The sequence below is a fragment of the Haliotis rubra genome, unplaced genomic scaffold (assembly GCF_003918875.1).
Source record: "Haliotis rubra isolate DU_JTF1 unplaced genomic scaffold, ASM391887v1 Scf228, whole genome shotgun sequence".
NCBI lineage: Eukaryota > Metazoa > Mollusca > Gastropoda > Lepetellida > Haliotidae > Haliotis > Haliotis rubra.
In genome coordinates this window covers 391,333-412,764 of record NW_025766314.1, presented here as the reverse complement: position 1 = coordinate 412,764, position 21,432 = coordinate 391,333, and the positions used below count along the sequence as shown (strand labels likewise).

At 38.7% G+C, this 21,432-nt stretch overlaps 1 protein-coding gene across 1 annotated transcript; it reads right to left on the bottom strand.

Annotated features, from left to right (window-relative positions):
* Positions 1–482: 482 nt before the first annotated feature.
* On the bottom strand, positions 483–21,378 carry LOC124277827. The gene is given in 8 exon segments (XM_046713540.1): positions 483–913; positions 1,961–2,300; positions 3,271–3,475; positions 3,877–4,860; positions 13,561–13,620; positions 13,623–13,782; positions 18,288–19,324; positions 21,286–21,378. Coding segments are annotated over 7 exon segments (2,988 nt in total). The 5' UTR covers positions 19,302–19,324; positions 21,286–21,378; the 3' UTR covers positions 483–688.
* Positions 21,379–21,432: the final 54 nt, after the last annotated feature.

Genomic DNA, 21,432 nt, shown 5'->3' with positions numbered 1-21,432 from the left:
CACTGACTGGGTCTACCTCCATTTATATAAACACTTTTTACTCACATACAGAAAGCAAAAGCAATATTATTTCCGTTTACATTTTCTATGGAATGCTGTGGAATATGGTCCCATGTTCAATAAATCTGATAATCACCTGCTTCTCGAACCAACATCAGAATGGAAGCAATCGATGGCAAGGATATGAGAAAATATCATACATTTCATTGAGGTAAAGATTTCATTGCAAGGATATCAGACTGTCTCTAGCTTTCCGATTAAACACAAATGAGGTCGGGATATTATACAGCAAAGGTTAAAAGTGTGTAGGGTACAAATATAAACAACTACATGTCTTCTAACAGTATATCTGTGATATTAATCTGTGATATTATTCTTTAAGGGAATATCTGTGACTTATCTTCTAATGGAATATCTGCGATTTCATTTCTCTAAGAATATATCTGTGACATTCTTCGAGGGGAACATCTGTGACATTCTTCTTGGGAAATTATCTGTGACATTCTTCTAGGGGAATATCTGTGACATTCTTCTAGGGGAATATCTGTGACATTCTTCTTGGGACATTATCTGTGACTTTCTTCTAAGGGAATATCTCTGACATTCTTCTAGGGGAGTATCTGTGATATTCCTTTTGGGAATATCTGCGATATCATTCCTCTTGGGGCATATCCTTGATATCCTCCTCCTAGGGGAATATCTGTGATTTCAGCATGGATTGATGCAAGTCTGTGACGATCTTCCGAAGGTCTTTAGATCGCTGGGCCTCCTCCTCGAGATGACGGAAGTGGTTGATACGACTTGTCTTAGCACTCTGGGCTTGCTTTATCTGGAAATTGGACTTGGCCTCCTCCTCATCTAGCTGGGCAGCATAAGCATCAGCACGGGCCTGGCTGCGCTGAACTTTGATTTGCTGGAAAATATACAAAAATGAGTTACCGTGTCTGAATGACTGAATGTTGCTTATGTCAAGGTCCAGAAGAATCCAGGTTAGAACTGATCTTCTGCAATACTCCAGCTATATGGTGGCGGTCTGTAAATAATCGAGTCTGGAGCAGACAATCCAGTGACAACAGCATGAGCATCTATCTATGCAACTGGGATAAGATTACATGTGTCAACCAAGTCAGCGAGTCTGACTGCCCGATCTCGTTAGTCGTATCTTATGACAAGCATGGGTTGCTGAAGACAAATTCTGACCCGGATCTCCATAGGTCATTAATTATCACTGACAATTAATTATTACTTATCAATAATAGATCCATGTCTAATCATCCGATTATTGATCTCTATGATCTTTGTGGTAAGACTACAGAATACAGAATACCTTCAGCCATCTTTGAAAGACTGACTGACTGACTGAGTTTGGTTTTACGCCGCTTTTAACAATATTCCAGCACATCACGGCGGGGGACACCAGAAATGGGCTTCACTCATTGTACCCATGTGGGGATTCGAACACGGGTCTTCGGAGTGAAGAGCCAACGCTTTAACCACTAGGCTACCCCACCGCCCCCCATCTTTGAAAGAAAGCAGGTTTACTTTTGGTTAGTTTTAGGGTTAGGTTTAGGGTTGGGGTAAGGTTTAGGGTTAGGGATAGGGTGACGTGACACTAAACAATATGGCTGGTAGGTATCCGGTATTCTGTAGGTGTACCATCTCTGTCGATAGTCAGCCATAGTCATAGCCTATTCAATTATTATTATCATTTATTATTGTAGGATATTTATATAGCGCACGTATCCACACAACTAGTGCATGCTCAAGGCGCTGTTATTTTCCCCTCGATCATCGGACGTCAATCTCAAGGGCACATCGTATTATCAATCTCAACTCCCTGGGGAGTATACAACTCTTGCTGCCACTAGGTGCACCGAGTTATTGTGGCTTTCTCATCCTAACGATTATACAGTATGAACTAACTGAACCGACTGAACCAAGATGTCTGAATCCAGCTCACCTGTCTCCGGAGACTGACAGCCTCGACCTGCTTCTGACGCTGTGTCTGCAAAGCCTCCCTGTGTTCCCGCCTGTTCCTCAGAGCATCGATGCGCTTCTCCTCACGAGTGACCTCAACCTGCTGGTTCTTCTCAATCCTCTGTTTCAGCTCAAAGCTGATCTTCTTCTTAGCTTCCCGCTGATTGGCGATCATCTGCTGTTCCTGCAGCTGGCGGTCGCGTTCCCGGGTCAGCTGTTCCAGGATGCGTTGGTGGTGCTGGTCCTTCATGGCCAGCTTCATGCTGTTCTCCTCCGCCAGACGATTCTGCCAGTCGTCTCGCCGCTTGATGATCTGCTGACGTCTGTGGATAACATGTGTATGAGATACTGTTTTCATCCCTTTGGTCAAGTGTATAGAAAGTCAGCCTTGAGAACAAGAGGTTGGTGGTTAGATCCCAGGTTCAATCACACACAAAAACAAAAAACATGGTTCTAGTTGTTGGCCTATCTGATTGTTGCAACCATCTTAAACTGTGGCATGGTATCTCATTAGGATAGAGGGTGAAGGTGAAACTGGGTTTAATGTCGTGCTTGAGAATATTTCGCTCATATGACGACGTGCATGCGTGTGTATATGTATGTGCAGCTGCTTGTACTAGCCCAGACTTAAGCTGGTTTTATAGTGCTAGCCCACTGAGATACCATGCCGCAGTGAAGCATGAATACCCCACTCAGACACAGTATACTGACTCCGAGCTGACCAGTCCTTGTTGTATCCATTAATGCCAGGCGCTAGGCAGGGACCAACAAGTACCATATTTTACCGTCTTTACTATGATGCGGTCGGGGATCGAACCTGCGACCTTACGCTCTCTGGGCGGACGCTCTAACCACTACACCACGGAGGCGGTTCATTAGGATAGAACTATTTAACCAACATAATAACAAATCTGGAGTAGTAAAAGCATGTGCAAGTGCACAAAGCACACACGTCGTGATAAAAGTCTGTGTCATCAAATACTGAAATTCTTTTGGTTCTTATTATGGAGATATCACAATTCATTAACAATGAATTTACACCGGGCTTAATAATTTCTAAACACTCACAAAATATTTCACAAAATGCTACTAATGGAAATTGATGCAAAGTAATGTAATGATTTTGGTGCTAAGTTCCGTGACATCTTTGCAATAAATGTTTTCTTTGTGCAGCTTCATTACAGAATTCCAGCCATTTAAAGTCACCCGATAAACTTGCAATTACGAAACCTGACTGTATGGTTACCACGACAAAATATCTCAATAAAAACATAATGTCATTGACAGTGTTACCTGTATTCCCTCCTGGCTAAGGCAATGTCATGCTCTGTCATTATCCTGTATCCCAGGGAACTGGCCACGCCGTCCCCATCCCTAGGGACAGTACCAGCTTTAGTGCTGGGTGGCTTGGGCGTCTTTAACAGCAGCTCCACCGAGTTAGAGTAGTCTCCCCTTGCCTGGGGATCCACATACTTGAAGACTGGGCTCCTCCATTCCACTGTGAAGGTGAAAATGTTTCATTGTTAATTCTTTACTGCATGACAACAAAAGATTTTCAGTTACACGAAGGTGGCCTGTAAATATTCATATCAGTGGATCAGACAAACCAGTCTTTGAGATGGGAAATGATGGCGCTATGATGCTTTCATCCTGGTCTCCTAGCAACCAAGCCTGACAATCTGATCTGATCTCAAACACAACTTCAAACCCTGAATCCCCATGGAGCAGTGATAAATTCAGAGCATATTGCTGATTAGCACTACTAGTATATCTACCAGTATATGCTTTGGTCTCTGAGATTCTAGGGCCTAACACCCACCTTCTGGCTTGTTGCCACAGGATACCTTTGATCTAACTGTGCATCACATGTATCACCTAGAATCTTGTTTGTGAACTAACCTGAGTTGATGGCTGCATTCCTCTGATCCCGAGCTTCAAGTGGAGCCTGCAAAGCTGTCTCTCTGAAAGGTGTAACTGCAGACTTCGCTCTCCTCCTTCCAGGACTGGGATCCCGCTTCCAGTACCTCCATGGAGGCCGTCTGCCAACTGGAGTTGACTTCCTGAACAGCAGACTGGAGTCGGTGTTGACACCAACGTCTCTTTCTCGTAGTCTAAGTTCTTGCTCCAGGTCCTCTCTTTCCCTTCTCAGAAGCCATCTCTCTTGCTCACATTCTTGCCTCTTCCTCTCCAGCCTGTCCCTCTCCTCACTCAAATCCGGTGATGTTGCATACCCACTGTCTGCATCACCAAGGTCAAAATCCTCCAAACGGACATCGTTGTTACGGTAATAAGCTTCTTTAACAGAATCATCAAACGAGACAGATTTCCTGCAAGAGTTTGCAAACTGCTTCTCCCGCTTCTTCAGCAACCTCTTCCTCCGGTTAATTGTCTCAATCTCCTTCTCATCCAGCTCAGCCTTTTCTTCCTTCTCGTCCGAAAGCTCGCTGAGCTGAGACGAGACCTTGTCCTGCAGCTCCTTGCTTGTCATGTTTGTTCCAGGAATCACAGCATCCATGTCTTCACTCTTCACAGCTGCCTTGGCCTTCTTGGTCCGGGCCTGATGCACGACCGGGTAGGTAGGGACGTAAGGAGGACATCGGTACAACCCTCGGTCCATAACACCTGGCTCGGTGTCAACCACCAGGGGGTTTGCTTGGGGGAATTCGGGAGGGTAGGCAACAGGTCCCGACACTGGGTAGCCCGGAAGGGTGTCCTGAGGATAGTTCTCTTCATTCTGAAGGGTCTCCCGGGCAACTCGAGGCATCTTTAGCTCCAGCGCAAGACGCTCATACACGGGCTCAGGGATCCAGACAGCCTGGTCCTCCACGACTTTTTCCGTCTTGCCATTGCTGAATGTTACTGTGATCTGACTGTCATCTGGTCCTGAAACAAGGAGAGCAAAGGACATGTGAATAAGGTTTGGTAAGAGTGAGTGAGTACATTTTTACGCCGCACTCAGCAATATTCCAGCTATATGGTGGTGGTCTGTAAATAATCGAGTCTGGTTCAGACAATCCAGTGATCAACAGCATGAGCATCAATGTACACAATTGGGATATATGATGACATGTGTCAACCAAGTCAGCTAGTCTGACCACCTGATCCCTGGTTTGGTAAGAATGAATTTCACTTTCCACCAAGCTTATAATAATAACAATAATAATAATGTCTAGTTGTATGGCGTCATCGCCACCCACTTGTGTATGCTCATGGCGCTTATGACGGAGGTGTGTACAAATTCCATCCACAGTAAACTGTTGTGTTTTGATGCTACTTTAAACAGGATTCCAGTTACATCATGCTGCAGGGACAGACATTCCCTACTTTGGTGAAACCCACAAGCATGGGTGCTGAAGAGCCTAGAAACACAACTGCAGTGAACTAGTTCTCAACCCCAATTGCATAGCTCAATGCTCATGCTGTTGATCACTGGATTGTCTGGCCCATAGTAGTATTCGATTATTTACAGACCGGCAAGTGCTGAGTGCGATGTCAATCAATCAATCAATCAATAAATCAATCAATCAATCTGAACCCACAATCACCACAGACAACTGGGCCACCACAACTCCCATTTTCAACACCTTGATAAAATAATCAGAAATGGAGGTCTTATCCACTACTGAATGGCTTGTGATAAATACTTCCAAAAGTACATGTCTTTTTCGTTTTACATAAGCTCATGAAAAGTAATTCCCTTTGGTTGAAATGTAGTCAGTGCAGACATATAGAATGAGCAAGTGAGTGAGTTTAGTTTTACGCCGCACTCAGCAATATTCCAGCTATATGGTGGCAGTCTGTAAATTATAGAGTCTGGAACACACAATCCAGTGATCAACAGCATGAGCATCGATCTACGCAATTGGGATGCGATGACATGTGGCAACCAAGTCAGCAAGCCTGACCACCCGATCCCGTTAGTCACCTCTTACAACAAGCATGGGTTGCTGAAGATCAATTCTAACCCGGATCTTCACAAGTCATATAGAATTAAGCTTCCACACATTATTATGAAATGCCATTTTTTGTTGATGTCAGAATTTCAACTATTCATGCTTTACACAAAATTTCATGTTTTAATACATTAAATTATGCAAATGTCATTTTGTAAGCTTACTAAGAGCTGCCGCGAACATGACATTATAGTGTCATGAAACAAATCCAGTACCAAACACACTGAAAATTACTTTCATGTTATTTTAGTCACAGAATTTGACTTGATAATGATACATTTATTTCCTTAAGAAAGTCTGACCACATCAATTTGATAATCTTTCCCAAACAGTATACCAGCATATCTAGTTACATGACTGTTATGATTCAGTCACATTTGGTGAACTGAACTATATTCCTTTATTAATTCAATTCATTATTTGTGATAACTAGAACTGAATATTTATGAATATTTTTAATTCTATTGAATATTTTTATTTTATTATTATTTACCAAAGCACATGTGCAAAACAAAACAGATCCAAACTTGGTGATAGTTAATACTATACTCCTGAGGGAAAAATAAAGGATCACTGTGATCCTTTATTTTGTTTCCCACAGCTATATACTATTCACTATATGGCTTAATAGTGAAATGCGATGGCCACTGGTCATTGTCATGACAAATGTAAACACTTGTGAAGGTCATGGAAAAATAAAAACATGATCCATATATATTTCATTTTAGTTTGGTTATTATTTGATCAATGCCATATCTTTTATTTGGTTATTATTTGACCAACTATACTATTCACACTTTGCTAAGGATCAAATCATGAATTCAACAGAAAATTATGATGTGGGGTCAAATTTGGTTTAAATATCTAAGCTTACTGTAAGCATGGATCCTAGGTTTCAGTATGTCATTTCATCTTGTGGATCCCACACTTGTTATTGACAGGTTTTGTGTACTTGTCAATGACTCGTTCCATGATATGCAAAATGGTTGACTGGTGCCATGAAAACCATTTCTATGGTTACTCATGTATCAAGTGCATAAGGTTAGATTAAAGTGACTTTTTGCCTAAAGAGACGTTACCATATAATTATTTACCCAGTTTTAAATGGATACAATTTCAAAATATAAATTTACGTTTAAGTAAAGTTGTGATTTTTTGTGATCCTTAGCAAAGTGTGAGTAGTATATAACAAATAATAGTTTGTTTGTTGTTTAATGCCACACACAGCAATACATGACACGTTAGGATATTTGTGAAAGAATTTTTAACTTGTTATCCAATATTTATGGCGTGTATTGTATTCGTGCCATTGTATATACCTTTATTCAAGTCACCACATAACTGAAACACTCAAACAAGCCACCAGACCAGAATGACGTTTCGACATGAAACAGTCATAACACTAACCAACAGATAGAGATCTATATTCCATCACCGAGACCAATAAGTGAGACAAATGATCAACTTGAACTCCACAATGATGTCAAACACAATGCCTCGATATCATAGTAACACACCAAACAAAAAACAACAAAGTCAAATATTTAGTTAATCGTACATGAAAATCATTGCTATTTCTCAACAAACTCATGCCAAGGAGTGTTTAAAAAAATTAAACATTATTGAAATTATTTTATGAAGTTTTAATTGATGATTCAGCAGATTAAACAGATGCGACTTGGTGTTTACTGTATCCAAGAGTCCAAACACTGGGACTGAGTGACAGAATCAATATATCTACAAATAGCCTGCTATTATGGTGACACGTCTCCAGCTCTGTGGTGTAAGTGTTTCAGCTGTATGGGCTTATTTCACTTCCAGGAACTTTGATCATACGACATATTTTTATTACATTTACAAACAAAATAAAACATTGTTGTTATGAGATTAAACATTCAGTGGTTTTCTAAGGATTGTTTTCAAATATATGATGAAAATGGATATTTTATTTGACATTTGGTGTAACTTTAATGTATGGTGAAGCATATTATATTTATAAAAATGCTGTAAAAAATTTAATATTTCATTAATACAATTTTGGTTAAATGGCACAGTTTTTATCAAACCTGTTAGTGTTATTTTACTGGTTCCCAAAGCCTTGTTTAGATCGAAGGAAGACCAAACTTTTACATCAACACTGATAAGATATAGTCAGAGATAGTGTCTAGATATTTATTTATTTATTTATTTATTTATTTATTTATTTATTTATTTATTTATTTATTTATCAATCTATTTGTTTGTTTGTTTATTATCGTACTTATTAATTTGGACTTGAAAACTTTTCTCGAAGACTTTATATCAAACAATTGAAAATAAGTTCCAGGTCAACAGCACTATAATGAGATAGTCATGTCAAGAGAAACAGAAGTATTTTGTTTTAATCTGAAAAAACCCGCTCCAGCTTGACTATAGTAAGTCAGATTTCATTTCAACCTAAGGCATGTAACAGACAGCTTCATTCACTTTCTCATCAAACAGAAGTCATGGCTCACGGGGAGGTAAATTAATTCTTTAATTTGTATCCACGACAGCAGGATTTAAATGGCAGGAAGTAAATCCCAGCAAATTAATTCCTTATGATTTGGCCACGACTGAGATTTCTTCCCCAAGTCTAGACCAGGCAAGTAGCCATATCAACAGATTTCTTCATTATTACTTCATTTGTTTGTCACTGGTCTGATTAAACGTGAACACGACACTGTTTTCCTGATTGCACAGGCACAGCCGAGTGTATCGTCGCCTTGGCAACACTGAGGAGATTGTTGCTGTGACCCTGTGTGGAGCCTATGCACTAGCACTGTCGGGAGCAACTAAATTCATTTCAAGTGGTGCATAATTCGTATGGCAACAAGGCCAATGTCATGTGGAAAGTTCCGTAACAACTATCCAACCTTTAAACTACGAAGATTGTATTGTTTTAAATGATACTAAGACTGACTAGCTTGGTGTGTACAGGATTTTACTTTTGCTCCACGGTTCAAGTTAAGTTCTTTGAAAGGCACTTATATGGATGAAAAACTTGTAATAAAGAATAAAAATGAAACTGTTCATTCATATATTGTTATTCTTCCTTAGTTAGTTCAAAGTAACTGAGGAGAAAGGTCACCCATCCACAACCTTCAACCCCTACTAAAAAAAACCCAGATTTCCAGTTATATCGCAACATGTGAGCTTGATGTAAGAAAAGACTCAAATAGAAGCAATTTTAACTAAACACTTGGTGAAACTGTTATAGTGACTAATTCAGGGCAGCCATCGTCCAAATATTTAAAAAGTCCAAACTATGTACTCAAGACATGTGAGACTTTATTGTAATATATATATGACGCTAACCTGTATTCTTAATCACTACTGTACATCCTTATCACTACCGCATTGTAAATTGACTTGTCAGACCATTAATTATTGTATAAGACATTTATAACCTTCATTGGTAATCCCCCTTGGCTGTGTCTGCCATCACACCAACTGGTCAAGGAAGTGCTATTGTATTTCTGTCTGTCCATTGTTGAGTCGTCGCCTGTCCATTGTTGTCAAAAACTGTATATATATATTTAGTATGCTCACATCTAGACTGTGAAGGAAAACAGAGTCGAGTCCGGTATACCGCCTGCTTGTGTAAGGACGACCGCGAGCAGGATAATGCCGCTCGTAGGAAACGTCCTGGGGTTGAGCGGGTAATCCGCTCACCACATTTATGTCTTGTGTATTTGTCTGTCATGTAACTAAAGAAGTTTGAGCTCAACGTATTCCTTCGTCTTGTCAATGCATTGTACGTACACTTCATCTTAAACATGAGCAAATTCCCCTGGGTGAGTCGACGTATAACCACGCATTGACAAAACCCACAAGCATGTGTCTGGTGCTCACGATCCTGGAACCGTGTTTGGAGCAAACCATGAAGGACACAACATCATAGATTCTGGCCTACCTCAAAGTGAACAATGGCGGTGGTGGGGTAGCCTAGTGGTTAAAGTGTCCACTCATCACGCCACTGACCCGGGTTCGATTCCCCACATGGGTACAATGTGTGAAGCCCAGAATCTGGTGTCCCCCACTGTGATCTTGCTGGAATATTGCTAAAAGCAGCGTAAAACCAAACTCACTCACTCACTCAAAGTGAATAATGCAGCACCATGGACAACCCAATTTTGGTGAATTTTATTGGCCCTATGAAATCTAAAGCAGTATAACCGTAGGTTGGTTTTATAAGACTAGTTTCATCATCTTTGGAAATAATGTTTACACATTGTTTTAAGAAGATAAAAACATGGAGAGAAAGTTTTACTGAATTATTTCATTCTTCACCCCCATATCTGGGAAGAATGTAACTTGGCAGAGACTTTGGTGAGGGGCTGCACACACACCTTTTCTTCAGAGATGTTGCATGTCAACCAGTGTGTAGGTCCCTCTGTCACGTGTTTCATTTCCATCTGGGACTAAATTGTACATGAATTGTACAGAAAAGCACACACACAAACAAACACACATTTGTTCAATCCTTGGTGTGCCTATTTACACAGAATGAAATATGGCTGTCATTATGTCATTGAAAGAGCTTGGTGTCTGGTGGCAAATGAAAAGTACTTTGGAAGAAAAAGATCTATCAAAATAATTATTTTTAAATTTTTGTGGAGACACAATTATTTAATTACAAGAACATATACCAATATCTCTAATAGAAACAAATGCACATCTCATTTTGCACCTTAACATCAGAACAAATATTCTTTAAGTGACAATCAGAATCCATCAGCCAAATCAAGCAGGTAAAGTCTCCCAATGGAGTCATACTATCGATAGCCCTAATCTCTCAATCCCAAGATTATCTATCCCCTAACTCTGATAATAGTGGAGGCAGTAATGTAATCTGTATATAATCCGAATGTAATTTGTATGTGATCTGTAACTATTACACAGAACTAGGTCGGGAATGATATGGTTGTAAGCAATACTACAGAGCAATCCCTATGCTGAATTTCACATCTCTTACAAAGCACAAAGTGTGAAGTACACCAGTACAAATTATACCTGCTATAAGTGGGGAATTATGGTGTAATAGGTCTGGTTACCATGGTTACTGTTATCTCAATAAGATGTTGTTAGGAATCAATAAATTGGTTCGTCAGACAATGTGTTGGTCTGATTTTATGGCATATTTTATTCAGATTTTCAACTGAAATATTATGACTAGTCTGTTTAGATATGACATCTTGTCCGTACATGTCCGACTCAAGGTTCAGCTGGCATCCAACACCGTTAATTCTATTGTAGACACTAACTCCAATCTGTGTCAGACCCCTTAGTTTGGTTTCGGAAACTAACTCCAATCTGTGTCAGACACCCTCAATTTGGTTTCAGAAACTAACTTCAATCTGTATCAGTCATTGTCAGTTTGGTTTCAGACACTACGTCTAGTCTGTATTCAACACTGTATTAATACGGTTGCAGACACTACGTCCAGTCTGTGTATCCAGCAATGTATCATTTCAGTTGCAGACACTAACACCAGTCTGTGTCCAACACTGTATCAGTTCCGTGCCAGACACAAGACCCATGAAGACAAACACGCAAGAGATGCTTTTTCATCAGGATGATCTGTATACCAATCTCATAAAGTATGCATGACGACTCCCGCTCTCCAGATTGAAGTTCAGCCCAGTCACGCGACACAGGGCGGGAGAGATCCCTCCAGGATAAGATTCACACATTCAACAGCGAAGGTCAGGCACATCCAGCCACGACATGACATACCACGGAAAAAAAACATCACTGAATAACAACAAACTACATCCAGTCCCTTGACATTTAATCACTCAGGAATGGGTTAGTGAGTTTAGTTTTATGCCGATTTTGGCAATATTCTGATGGAGAACACCAGAAATGGGCTTCACACATTGTACCCATGTGGGGAATCAAACCTGGATCTTCGGCAATATGAGTAAATGCTTTAACCACCATGGCCTAGATTTTCGAAGCTCTCTTAGCGCTAAGATAGTCGTAAGTTAATGTTAATGTATGGCACTTACGACTATCTTAGAGCTAAGAGAGCTTCGAAAATCTAGGCCCAGGCTACCCCACTGCCACTTCAAGCAAGAATGACCTTTGGTACCCAAGAGTTTGCTTTTTATTACCACACTCAGCAATTATCATAAACTCGGTTGTAAGTTAGCAGTCTGCAAATAATGAAATCTTAGCCATACAATCCTTGTACTGACATCATCAGCGTCCATGTACAATATTGGGTTACGATGAAGTACATCAACCAAGTCAGCAAGTCCATGTTTGCGGTCTCTTATATCAAGCATAGGGTGCTAAAGAACATTCTAACCTGCATCTTCACAGGCTGCTAAGGCATATTAACTACAGCAATGAACAAAATCAGGTATTCACTGATTGTTATGTACTAAACATTTAGAAGCAAAATGGTTACCAAGACAAAGGGACTCAAAGAAACTGGTAGAAATCTGGATGAATAACATTATCCCCAAAAGACGAAGTTACAAAATCAATAAAAAGTTATTAAACGTTTAGCAATATCCATCATAAGGTAATCTACACAGTACTTTTTGTACATGGAGCTGAGCTTTAGGTGTTAACAGACAACAAGGAATCTAGAAACGGACTTTGGATCCAGAACATACAATAAATCCTTGATAAACAAATACCTGGGTTTTTTTTCTGGCCCGTTTTTCTTATAATGTACTCTATATGCTAGTCATCTACTTCAGCCTACTGCGTAAGGGTACAACACAGTTTTGAGTATAGTCTTACCTTACATTACGGTAAACGTTTCAGAAGGTCAAATATTTACCTATTTTTCTGCTTAACATTTATTTATCTTAGGCCTTAAAATTGTCAAGGCTTGTTTTATGGAACCATCTTCCTCAAAAATTTATAATCCAGAAAGTGATTTTGGTACTCCTGGAACAGGAACCTTTCAAATGATAAACCATCAGGACATGTCAATTTTAAGATTTATAATATTTGTAAGAATCCCAAATTACAAAATATTTTCAAATTACCATATACATGTATGACCGTGCATCAAACTTATTTTGCTGGTGGTAAGACAGTCATTGTATTGCTTTATGTGAAAGAACAAGAGACATTGACTTTTGTCAATGAATTAAATATGCAATTAAACATCACTAGACAAGATTATCAGAACTAGTAACATAGAGACAATCTCTCAATATCACGTGGTACTATCTACAAAATGTAGATCGGCACCTGTAATGGGAAACAGAACATAAATAGATTTATACGAAATGCTTTCACTCGGGCAATAAAAAATTAAACACTTCTTTTGTTTTAGTCATATGACACACTTGCTTGAGTGTAATAATTTCTTTATTATTCATTTTATTCATGTACATTTGTGCAGCAAAACACGATAAGCAAGTGAGTGTGATGGCCCTCTTCATTGACGTCACGTTCAATTGCTTGATGACAACACGGACGACAAAATACAGAAACAATGGTTGCTAGGTAAAAGTGACATGTGCACACATGCACATATGAGATACATATGACACTGGTTATTTTTCGCCATATGGATAATAATCCCTTTTAAAATCTGCATGACAGTAAAAATTTAACTTTAGAGTCACATCAAAATTCTTACCCTCAGCACCTCTCCTCTCATGTCCGTCGATGACGATCCCTGGGCCATACCTCTCCCCTCAGGCTCCCAGGGGGCCAAGACCCTGTCCCCTGTGAGGATGGTGTGTCGCTTTGCATCGATCAAGTCCACAATGTCGTACACAAAGGTGTCCTGGTATGATGTGTCCCGATACTTGCCATGTTTATACGGGCCGAAAGCTACCAGGAACTTGTCCTGTAGAATCTGTGAAACAAAGGACACATATCAAGAAAACAGTTTTACAAAAAAATCTCCTAGTAGTTGAAATGTTCACTTGTCACGCAGAAAATCCAGGTTCAATTCCCCACAATGACTGGGTACAATGTGTGAAGCCCATTTCTGGTGTCCCCTGCTGTGATATTGCTGGAATATTGCTTAAGGCGGCGTAACACTCACTCACTCACTCCAATGTAGGAAAGTATGTGCTTCTTGTCTGCCATACAGACCCTGAGACAAATATGTCCAAGAAAGCCCATGCAAGTCTAGAATATGTGGCAAGTCTAGAATATGTGGCAAGTCTAGAATATGTGGCAAGTCTAGAATATGTGGCAAGTCTAGATTATGTCGCAAGTCTAGAATATGTGGCAAGTCTAGATTATGTGGCAAGTCTAGAATATGTGGCAAGTCTAGATTACCACAGTGTCAGGAAGAGGAGAAATTCTCTGAGCTCCTTTTCATTGTATTTTACGATTATAATTTTTTAACTGTTTTCTGTAAAATTATTCATTTCAAAGACAAGATGTCAGTATGGTGTGAAACAGACTCCACCTGATTAATGTTGTGTTATTGATCAGTTAAACATAAATAAAGGAGTAGATTAAAAGGCCTTCCACACTTCATTAGCCTGTCATGATTGTTGGATACTATGTCATCATGACCTACTGCAAATGTCTCACACTGTCTCCTACAGCCTTGAGAAGGAATCAAATAGGAGTCGTAGTCCTGTCTAGAATCATTTGGTAACTCAGCTCTGAGGAGAAGTGGAGGACTGTATTGGGCTCCATTTGGATTTGTTTTGTAGATAAACATACTAGTATATATTTTATATGATGTCATAAGATAACTATATTTCTGGGACTGAATGGAACTATATCTCACACTATCTCGCGACAGGGCACCGCCATTTTTTAAAATCGTAAAGTCACGGGCTAAAGTCTGTTAGAATTAATGAGATTATGGTTTGTTTTCATCAAGTTAGAAAATAAAAACTACTTTCTACTCGTAGTTAAATATGTATTTGAATCATGACCAAAAGGATTTTGCATGACACAACTTATAACATAACGATTTCTTCCACGGAATCGACATTTATTAACCTTTCTGACTTATTGGATGAATATGTCATTAGTTTTGACAAAAATACTCCTATCACATCTGATAGATGATTCTTATTTTCACAGTCAAAAGCTGCAAATCAGCACATGTACTGTTTCACGAACAGTCACTCATATATTTGCTCATTTCTTTTGTAGGACAGCTAAAGAGTCTTATAAAATAATTATTGCTACAATAATTTCTGCTTTAGAATCCGAGGTCTACACTATTTAAATAACTGATTTAAAACATATATTGTTCTATTTAAAAGGCCCACAAAATCAGGTTGTATTTAATAAAACATATGAAAAGCAGCCAAAAAATATTTTCTCAATGAAAAAATATCTACATTATTGTTTAAATAAAACACATAATAAAAAGAAATGATTATCTGTACTCTAATACTTTCACAATGAAAAAAATACATGAATATATTGTATAGGCAAAATACATACAAAAAAGGTAATGATTATCTGTACCCTAATATAAATGTCTTAAAGTAAAGGAAATATTCCTGTAACCATAACAGTACTTCTACCCAACAAATCTCACTATCACCTGGGGCAGGGCTTTATCTGTCCCCTCGTTACCTCGTCACACCCCTCATGATAGGCCATTATACATGTACCATGCTCCAGTGTGTGTAGCCATATACCTAGCAACTTGAACACTGTGTGTACACAATACTGCCTTTATCCTGGGCTGTTCGCCTGTGTTCGGCAGTTGTTCGGGGCTTAGTTCACACACCTCCATGTCATTGGGATTCACTATGTCCCCGAACTTCTGAATGGAAACTGAACTTTCACATGTTTGATAGAATTGAATTCTCTTTTGGAGCATAATTGTAACAGTGAACAGTATTTCAAATATTGAGTGAGTGAGTGAGGTGAATGGTCATTTGAATGAGTGAGTGAGTTTCAGTCAGCTTTAACGTGTCTTTTAGCCATATCACAGTATTGGACTTGAGAAATGGGTTTCACAGAATGGGCTTCACATGTGTTAAAATATTGACAGGAGCGAGTGAGTGAGTTTGGTTTTAGCAATATTCCAGCAATATCACAGCGGGGGACACCAGAAATGGGCTTCACACATTGTACCCATGTGGGGAATCTAACTCGGGTCTTCAGCGTGACGAGCAGACACTTTAACCACTAGGCTACCTCTCCGCCACTATTGACAAGAGGCGACGTACAGTGAAAAGAAGAAACATTTAAAATGAATGTTCTCTAACTCTTTAAACATTTAATCAGTGACTAAAGTCAGCTAAGAATAGGATGAAAAAGGAGGCAAAAGTAACATACGTCTCCATACGTCTCTCATATTTGTACAGCAGAAGGAAGAATTCATTAACCAATACTGAATGTACAACGTTGAATCCAAGTCTCGTGAGGAAAATGGAGCACACAGAGTAGAAGACCATTAAAGAGTGAGAAGCAAAAACGATGTGTAAAGCGTGAGTCAGTTTCTTAAACATGAATGACAGCAATCCGAATGTCAATAGCACTATCAGGCACATTATTATTTAATTAATCCAATCTAATGAGTATCATGTACCAGTAGGCCATGTCTTACTAGTCAGGGAAGACCAACATTAAAGATGCTCCAGCAAAACCTGGTTCGCATGGCTACAGCACATGAGCCGAAGATGAAATATTGACAGGACTGTGTCTTACCAAACTAGCTACGCAGGAATAGTCCCCTAAGTATTGTAGACAACTCTAAGAGGATTTCACGCATGCCAATTTTACCTAAATAGTTAAACGCTTCGGTCAAATACCTGGGACTAATCAGGATCTGATCAGAGATCTATTTTGGACCTCGAGTCCACACCAAATGTCAGTAAAACATCACTGATTATAGATCATAGACATCGACATCGTTAAGTGAATATCGATGGACTATCGATAGATATCAGAGAAATAACTTTCAAGGACAAAAACATCTGAAAGATATCATCACATTTAATATTTCACATGAGTGGTGACATATTTAGGTTTCTATTACTTACAGAATATATTACTAACTGAACATTTAAGAGCTGACCCATGAATAAAGATTTAACTTTGTGTATTGTCAGAGTAAATATTAACATAAGTTAATCACAATAATTCATGTAAAATATTATTGATGACACAATTTTCATATCAATAATCATTAATAATGATTTCATGATCCACGATATTTCCAATTATTGATTATTTTTGCCAGTCCTACTCTTAATGTTATTATAGCTGTGATTGATGTTATAAACTTGCAGAGTTGACATGTATTTCATTGATACATGACCAGTATTGAGAAAGAGGCTTTCATATTGACCATTCTCCCAATATGGATAAAACTAGTTAAACAATTAAAGGACTAATCATATGAGGTGAGGTGACACATCTATGGAAACATAAAGCAGCATGTATGTGTGTGTGTGTGTGTGTGTGTGCATGTATGTTTCCATCAGTGATTTGATGCAAATCGTTCGTTTATAATTCGTATGTAATGAGACCTCGTGTAGTATTCTCTATATGTAGCATCATGTGGAGTCGTCCCATTGTTAGATCCGGGTTAGAATACTGATCTTCAGTAACCCATGCTTGTCGTAAGAGGCGACTAACGGGATCGGGAGGTCAGGCTCGCTGACTTGGTTAACACATGTCATCATATTCCAATTGTGTAGATCGATGCTCATGCTGTTGACCCCTGAATTGTCTGGTCCAGATCCGATTATTTACAGAATGCCGCCATATAGCTGGAATATTGCTGAGTGCGGTGTAAAATTAACCTCACTCACTAACTCATCCCAATGTTGACCTCCTTACTTTGTCAGCGGACAAGGTTAACCTCTGTTGGAGTTTACTCATATTTCATTGATATGAGAACCAGCCTTATATATTTATTAGTTAATAAGTTTCTCCCTATATCATTAAACTCCATGTTAGAGTACCTTGTACTAAGACAGTAATAAGTTTAAATAATCCCAACTTTGAACACAAAATCATAATGATCATTCCCTTCTACTAATATTAGCACATGACCCACACATGACGAATTTAAAATACATGTACCAGTGATAAGTATTGCAGCTTTAAAATGATATTAGTATATTCTTGAACATGATATTAGTATATTCCACATTATATCTTTTTTTTTTGGTAACCATGGTAACACTTGTCACAAAATCAAGAACAAAAATATGTGAAAAGGAAAACTAAGTTCTAGCTTGAAAATTGGCTGAGGAAGAGGGATGTGTCAGCTTGTATATCAATATTTGAAACCTCTGTGTTGCCATGGTAACAATGTATTGCAAAACAAAACATTGCCAATATCCATCTCTTGAAAATTATAAATTTGGAAGTAAGAATTACCCGTGTTACAATCTTGATAAAAAAATAAAATGAAATTACCTGACTCTGAACTGTCCCCATATAAAAGTATCCATCATCAATTCTCCGCGCCATGACTTTCTTCCCAATCAACAGGGCGCCAGCAGCAGGCGACAGATCCAGGGGGTCAAACAAAGAGTCCTGAGCCTTCAACCACGCCTTTGCCGGGCGGTAGCGGCTCCAGTAATATGGGTAGTAGTACCGCATTGGAAACGGTCCAAGAAAAGGATGACAGTAAGGTGGGTAGGACCACTGGTTGAGAGCAGAGACCCTGGGTAGACCAAGCGCATCTTCTGGATCTGCATTCAACGTTGTTGTCACGCTGCATGTTTTCACATTGAGTCGAACATGATCCTCCACAGTTCTTATAAGTCGTTCTTGGGCGTGATCTGATCGGTATACAGGGGTAATGCGCTCGACGCATCCGTGAGTCGTCATGGTAACAATGTGGAAAGATCCATAAGTTTCAACGGACAGATCTTCGAGAAATTCTGTTGCGGCTTCGTCGGCTTTGTTTTCACAGATATAGATGCAGTGGACGGGTCGGTTCTCATTTACATAGGCAACATGGTCCAAAATGTCCTCGGTTTGCTGATCCGGCAGACCGTCAGTAACTAAATACACAGCACGACACTTCGGAACGCTGAAGGCAGTAAGAAGAGCATCCTGGGTATTTGTTCCTGTTTTTGCTGATAACTTGTTAATCCACTCTGCGGCAACGGCAACAGTCTCAGGCGTACATTTCACCATCTTGTCCGCCCACTGTGTCACTTCTGTGTTGAATTCTATGATGTTGAACAGAGTGTCTCGGTCACGATGAGCATGTTTATAAAGAGTCTCGATCAACTGTTCCTGTACGACATGCAAGGAGTTGTACATGCTGCCGGAAGTATCCACACAAAATGTCACACTGGTTTCCAGGATTTCTCCAAACATTGTTGGAAGATTTGGTCCTGGAGGCGCTGATGGCATCAGACGAGGTTCCTTAGGGGCAGCGACTGCCTCGGTTTCTTGTTTTTCTGGCACATTTGCCATGGTTATATACTTGTCTAATGGAACTGTAGAGTTGAAGAAAAATCACAATTAGCAAATATGTTAAAATGTTCAGTTTAATCTAAACTTAAAAATAAGCATTATATATTGGATTAGAGTGTCAGAATTCGGAATTACTAAGAGGGATGTTGGATTGGAGGGAGTTTCTTATCATATTAAATAGGGACAAATTTGGGACCAAATAAATATGTCGGTTTACAGGGAATGTTGGATTAGAGGGAGGTCGGTTTAGAGTGAGTCCACTGTATATACTTATCCAATCTAAAACATGTGCATATACACAACAAACACACACAAAAGAAACACACAAACAGAGAGGAAACACACATATACACAAAAATATATAAATATATATATTAGCACATATTTGGGTTTCACACAATCTGTTCTAAAAACATTCCCGTTTATAAGCATAAACATGGTTATTAACACCATTTTCAGTATACTTCAGTGTTATAAATTATGGACTGTTATTTGCTAAGCTAACAAAACCCAACAAAATGTTAGTATATGCAGGAATTGAAGGAATTAAACTACCAAATATTTCTCGTGCATGTTGTAATTGCTAATGCTAAAAAATGTTTGTGATATTTTTAGTAATGCAACAATGTCTCTCTTGCTAATATTTTGTTCGGTCGTAAGGGGCCTTGGCAAACTCACACAGGTTACACAACTGCATGGCTTTTGTACATTCCATTTTGCATATTTTACTTTGATAAACATTATAAATAACCATTGAGTTCCAAGTGCAAAAATCTCTTTTCAAAACAAATTCGTAAACAAATTTATTCTAGTACATGCAAATAACAGATTGAATACATGAAGAGACACAGTTTGAGTCACCAAATACACTAGTGAATCGTAACAGCTGTACCGGACATGAGCATAAAAAATAATATGCTCTACTTGAAATTCATAAACTAAAATAATCAGTTGATTAATAAGTCAAAAAGACAAAGATTACTAATGAAATGTTCTTAAGTTACAACTGTAATTATTCATTATAAGTAATAACACATCATGTCGAAAAATCACAAATTCTGCATCACTGTGTAATATGGGTTGACTTTGAAAATGAAACATTGGAATCCTCTTGACCATGATGACGTTCCACTTTAAGAAACATAGGTAAAATCCTAATATATGCTTTGAGAGTCTTGTGTGTTGAAGAGTTAATAGTTTCTGAAGATGAACAAAAACTCAGTTTCATTAAAAGTAGGTTATGTGACGAGTTGGACATTACAAATGATGTCAACACTGTAATTATTCATTGAACACATGAAAGAATAAATACAACATCTCAGATTGTGACTCAAGCGATCAGCTGATGATGATTGTTAATCATAAAATTAATTAACATTATGCAAAATATGTTTGAACCTACTGGCCTGAACTTATGCTTTGGTAATTACTAATTTGTTCAGTCTTTGTTGAGCATATTTAGTCTTAACAAATGGACTAGATTAAGATGAAATTTTACAAGACTTGGAATTCAGACACACAGAAATGATTTTGTGTAAGGTTCTCTCTCATATATATTAACGTAACATTTTGCACTGCTGTTAACTAACAGTAACTGGTCATGGAAGCTCATCATGCAAATATCATCTGATGAAAATTCTCCAGTTGAACAAAAGAGATACTGTTTATGTCATAGTGACCTTATGGTCATATTTCATATTAATTTCACAAAAACATATGATAATATTTAATCAAATCCTTCATATGTAAATTCAAAATAATTGTTATTTACATACCCGTATCGCCGAAATTAATCTCCTATCGGTAATTATGTCCCAGACTTAACATGCATGGTTCAATGCTGTTCGAGTTGAGTTTTCAGTCTCAAACAGGCATATGCCAACAAAATGATAGTTTCTGAAGACAAACTAACATCAAACAAACCAATTAAGAGACAGATACTTGTTACGTGATAATACAGACACAGATAAATGTTTCAACTCACACGACGTTGTCAAAGCCACCAGCCGGTTACTCCCATCTCGCACTCAATTGTCAAGTAAACTGTCACTATTTACAACGGGCACCTGTCGCTAAGGACGCCATCTTGGACAATCATAGAGGGCGCTTTTGTGGCTGAAATATTGATTTA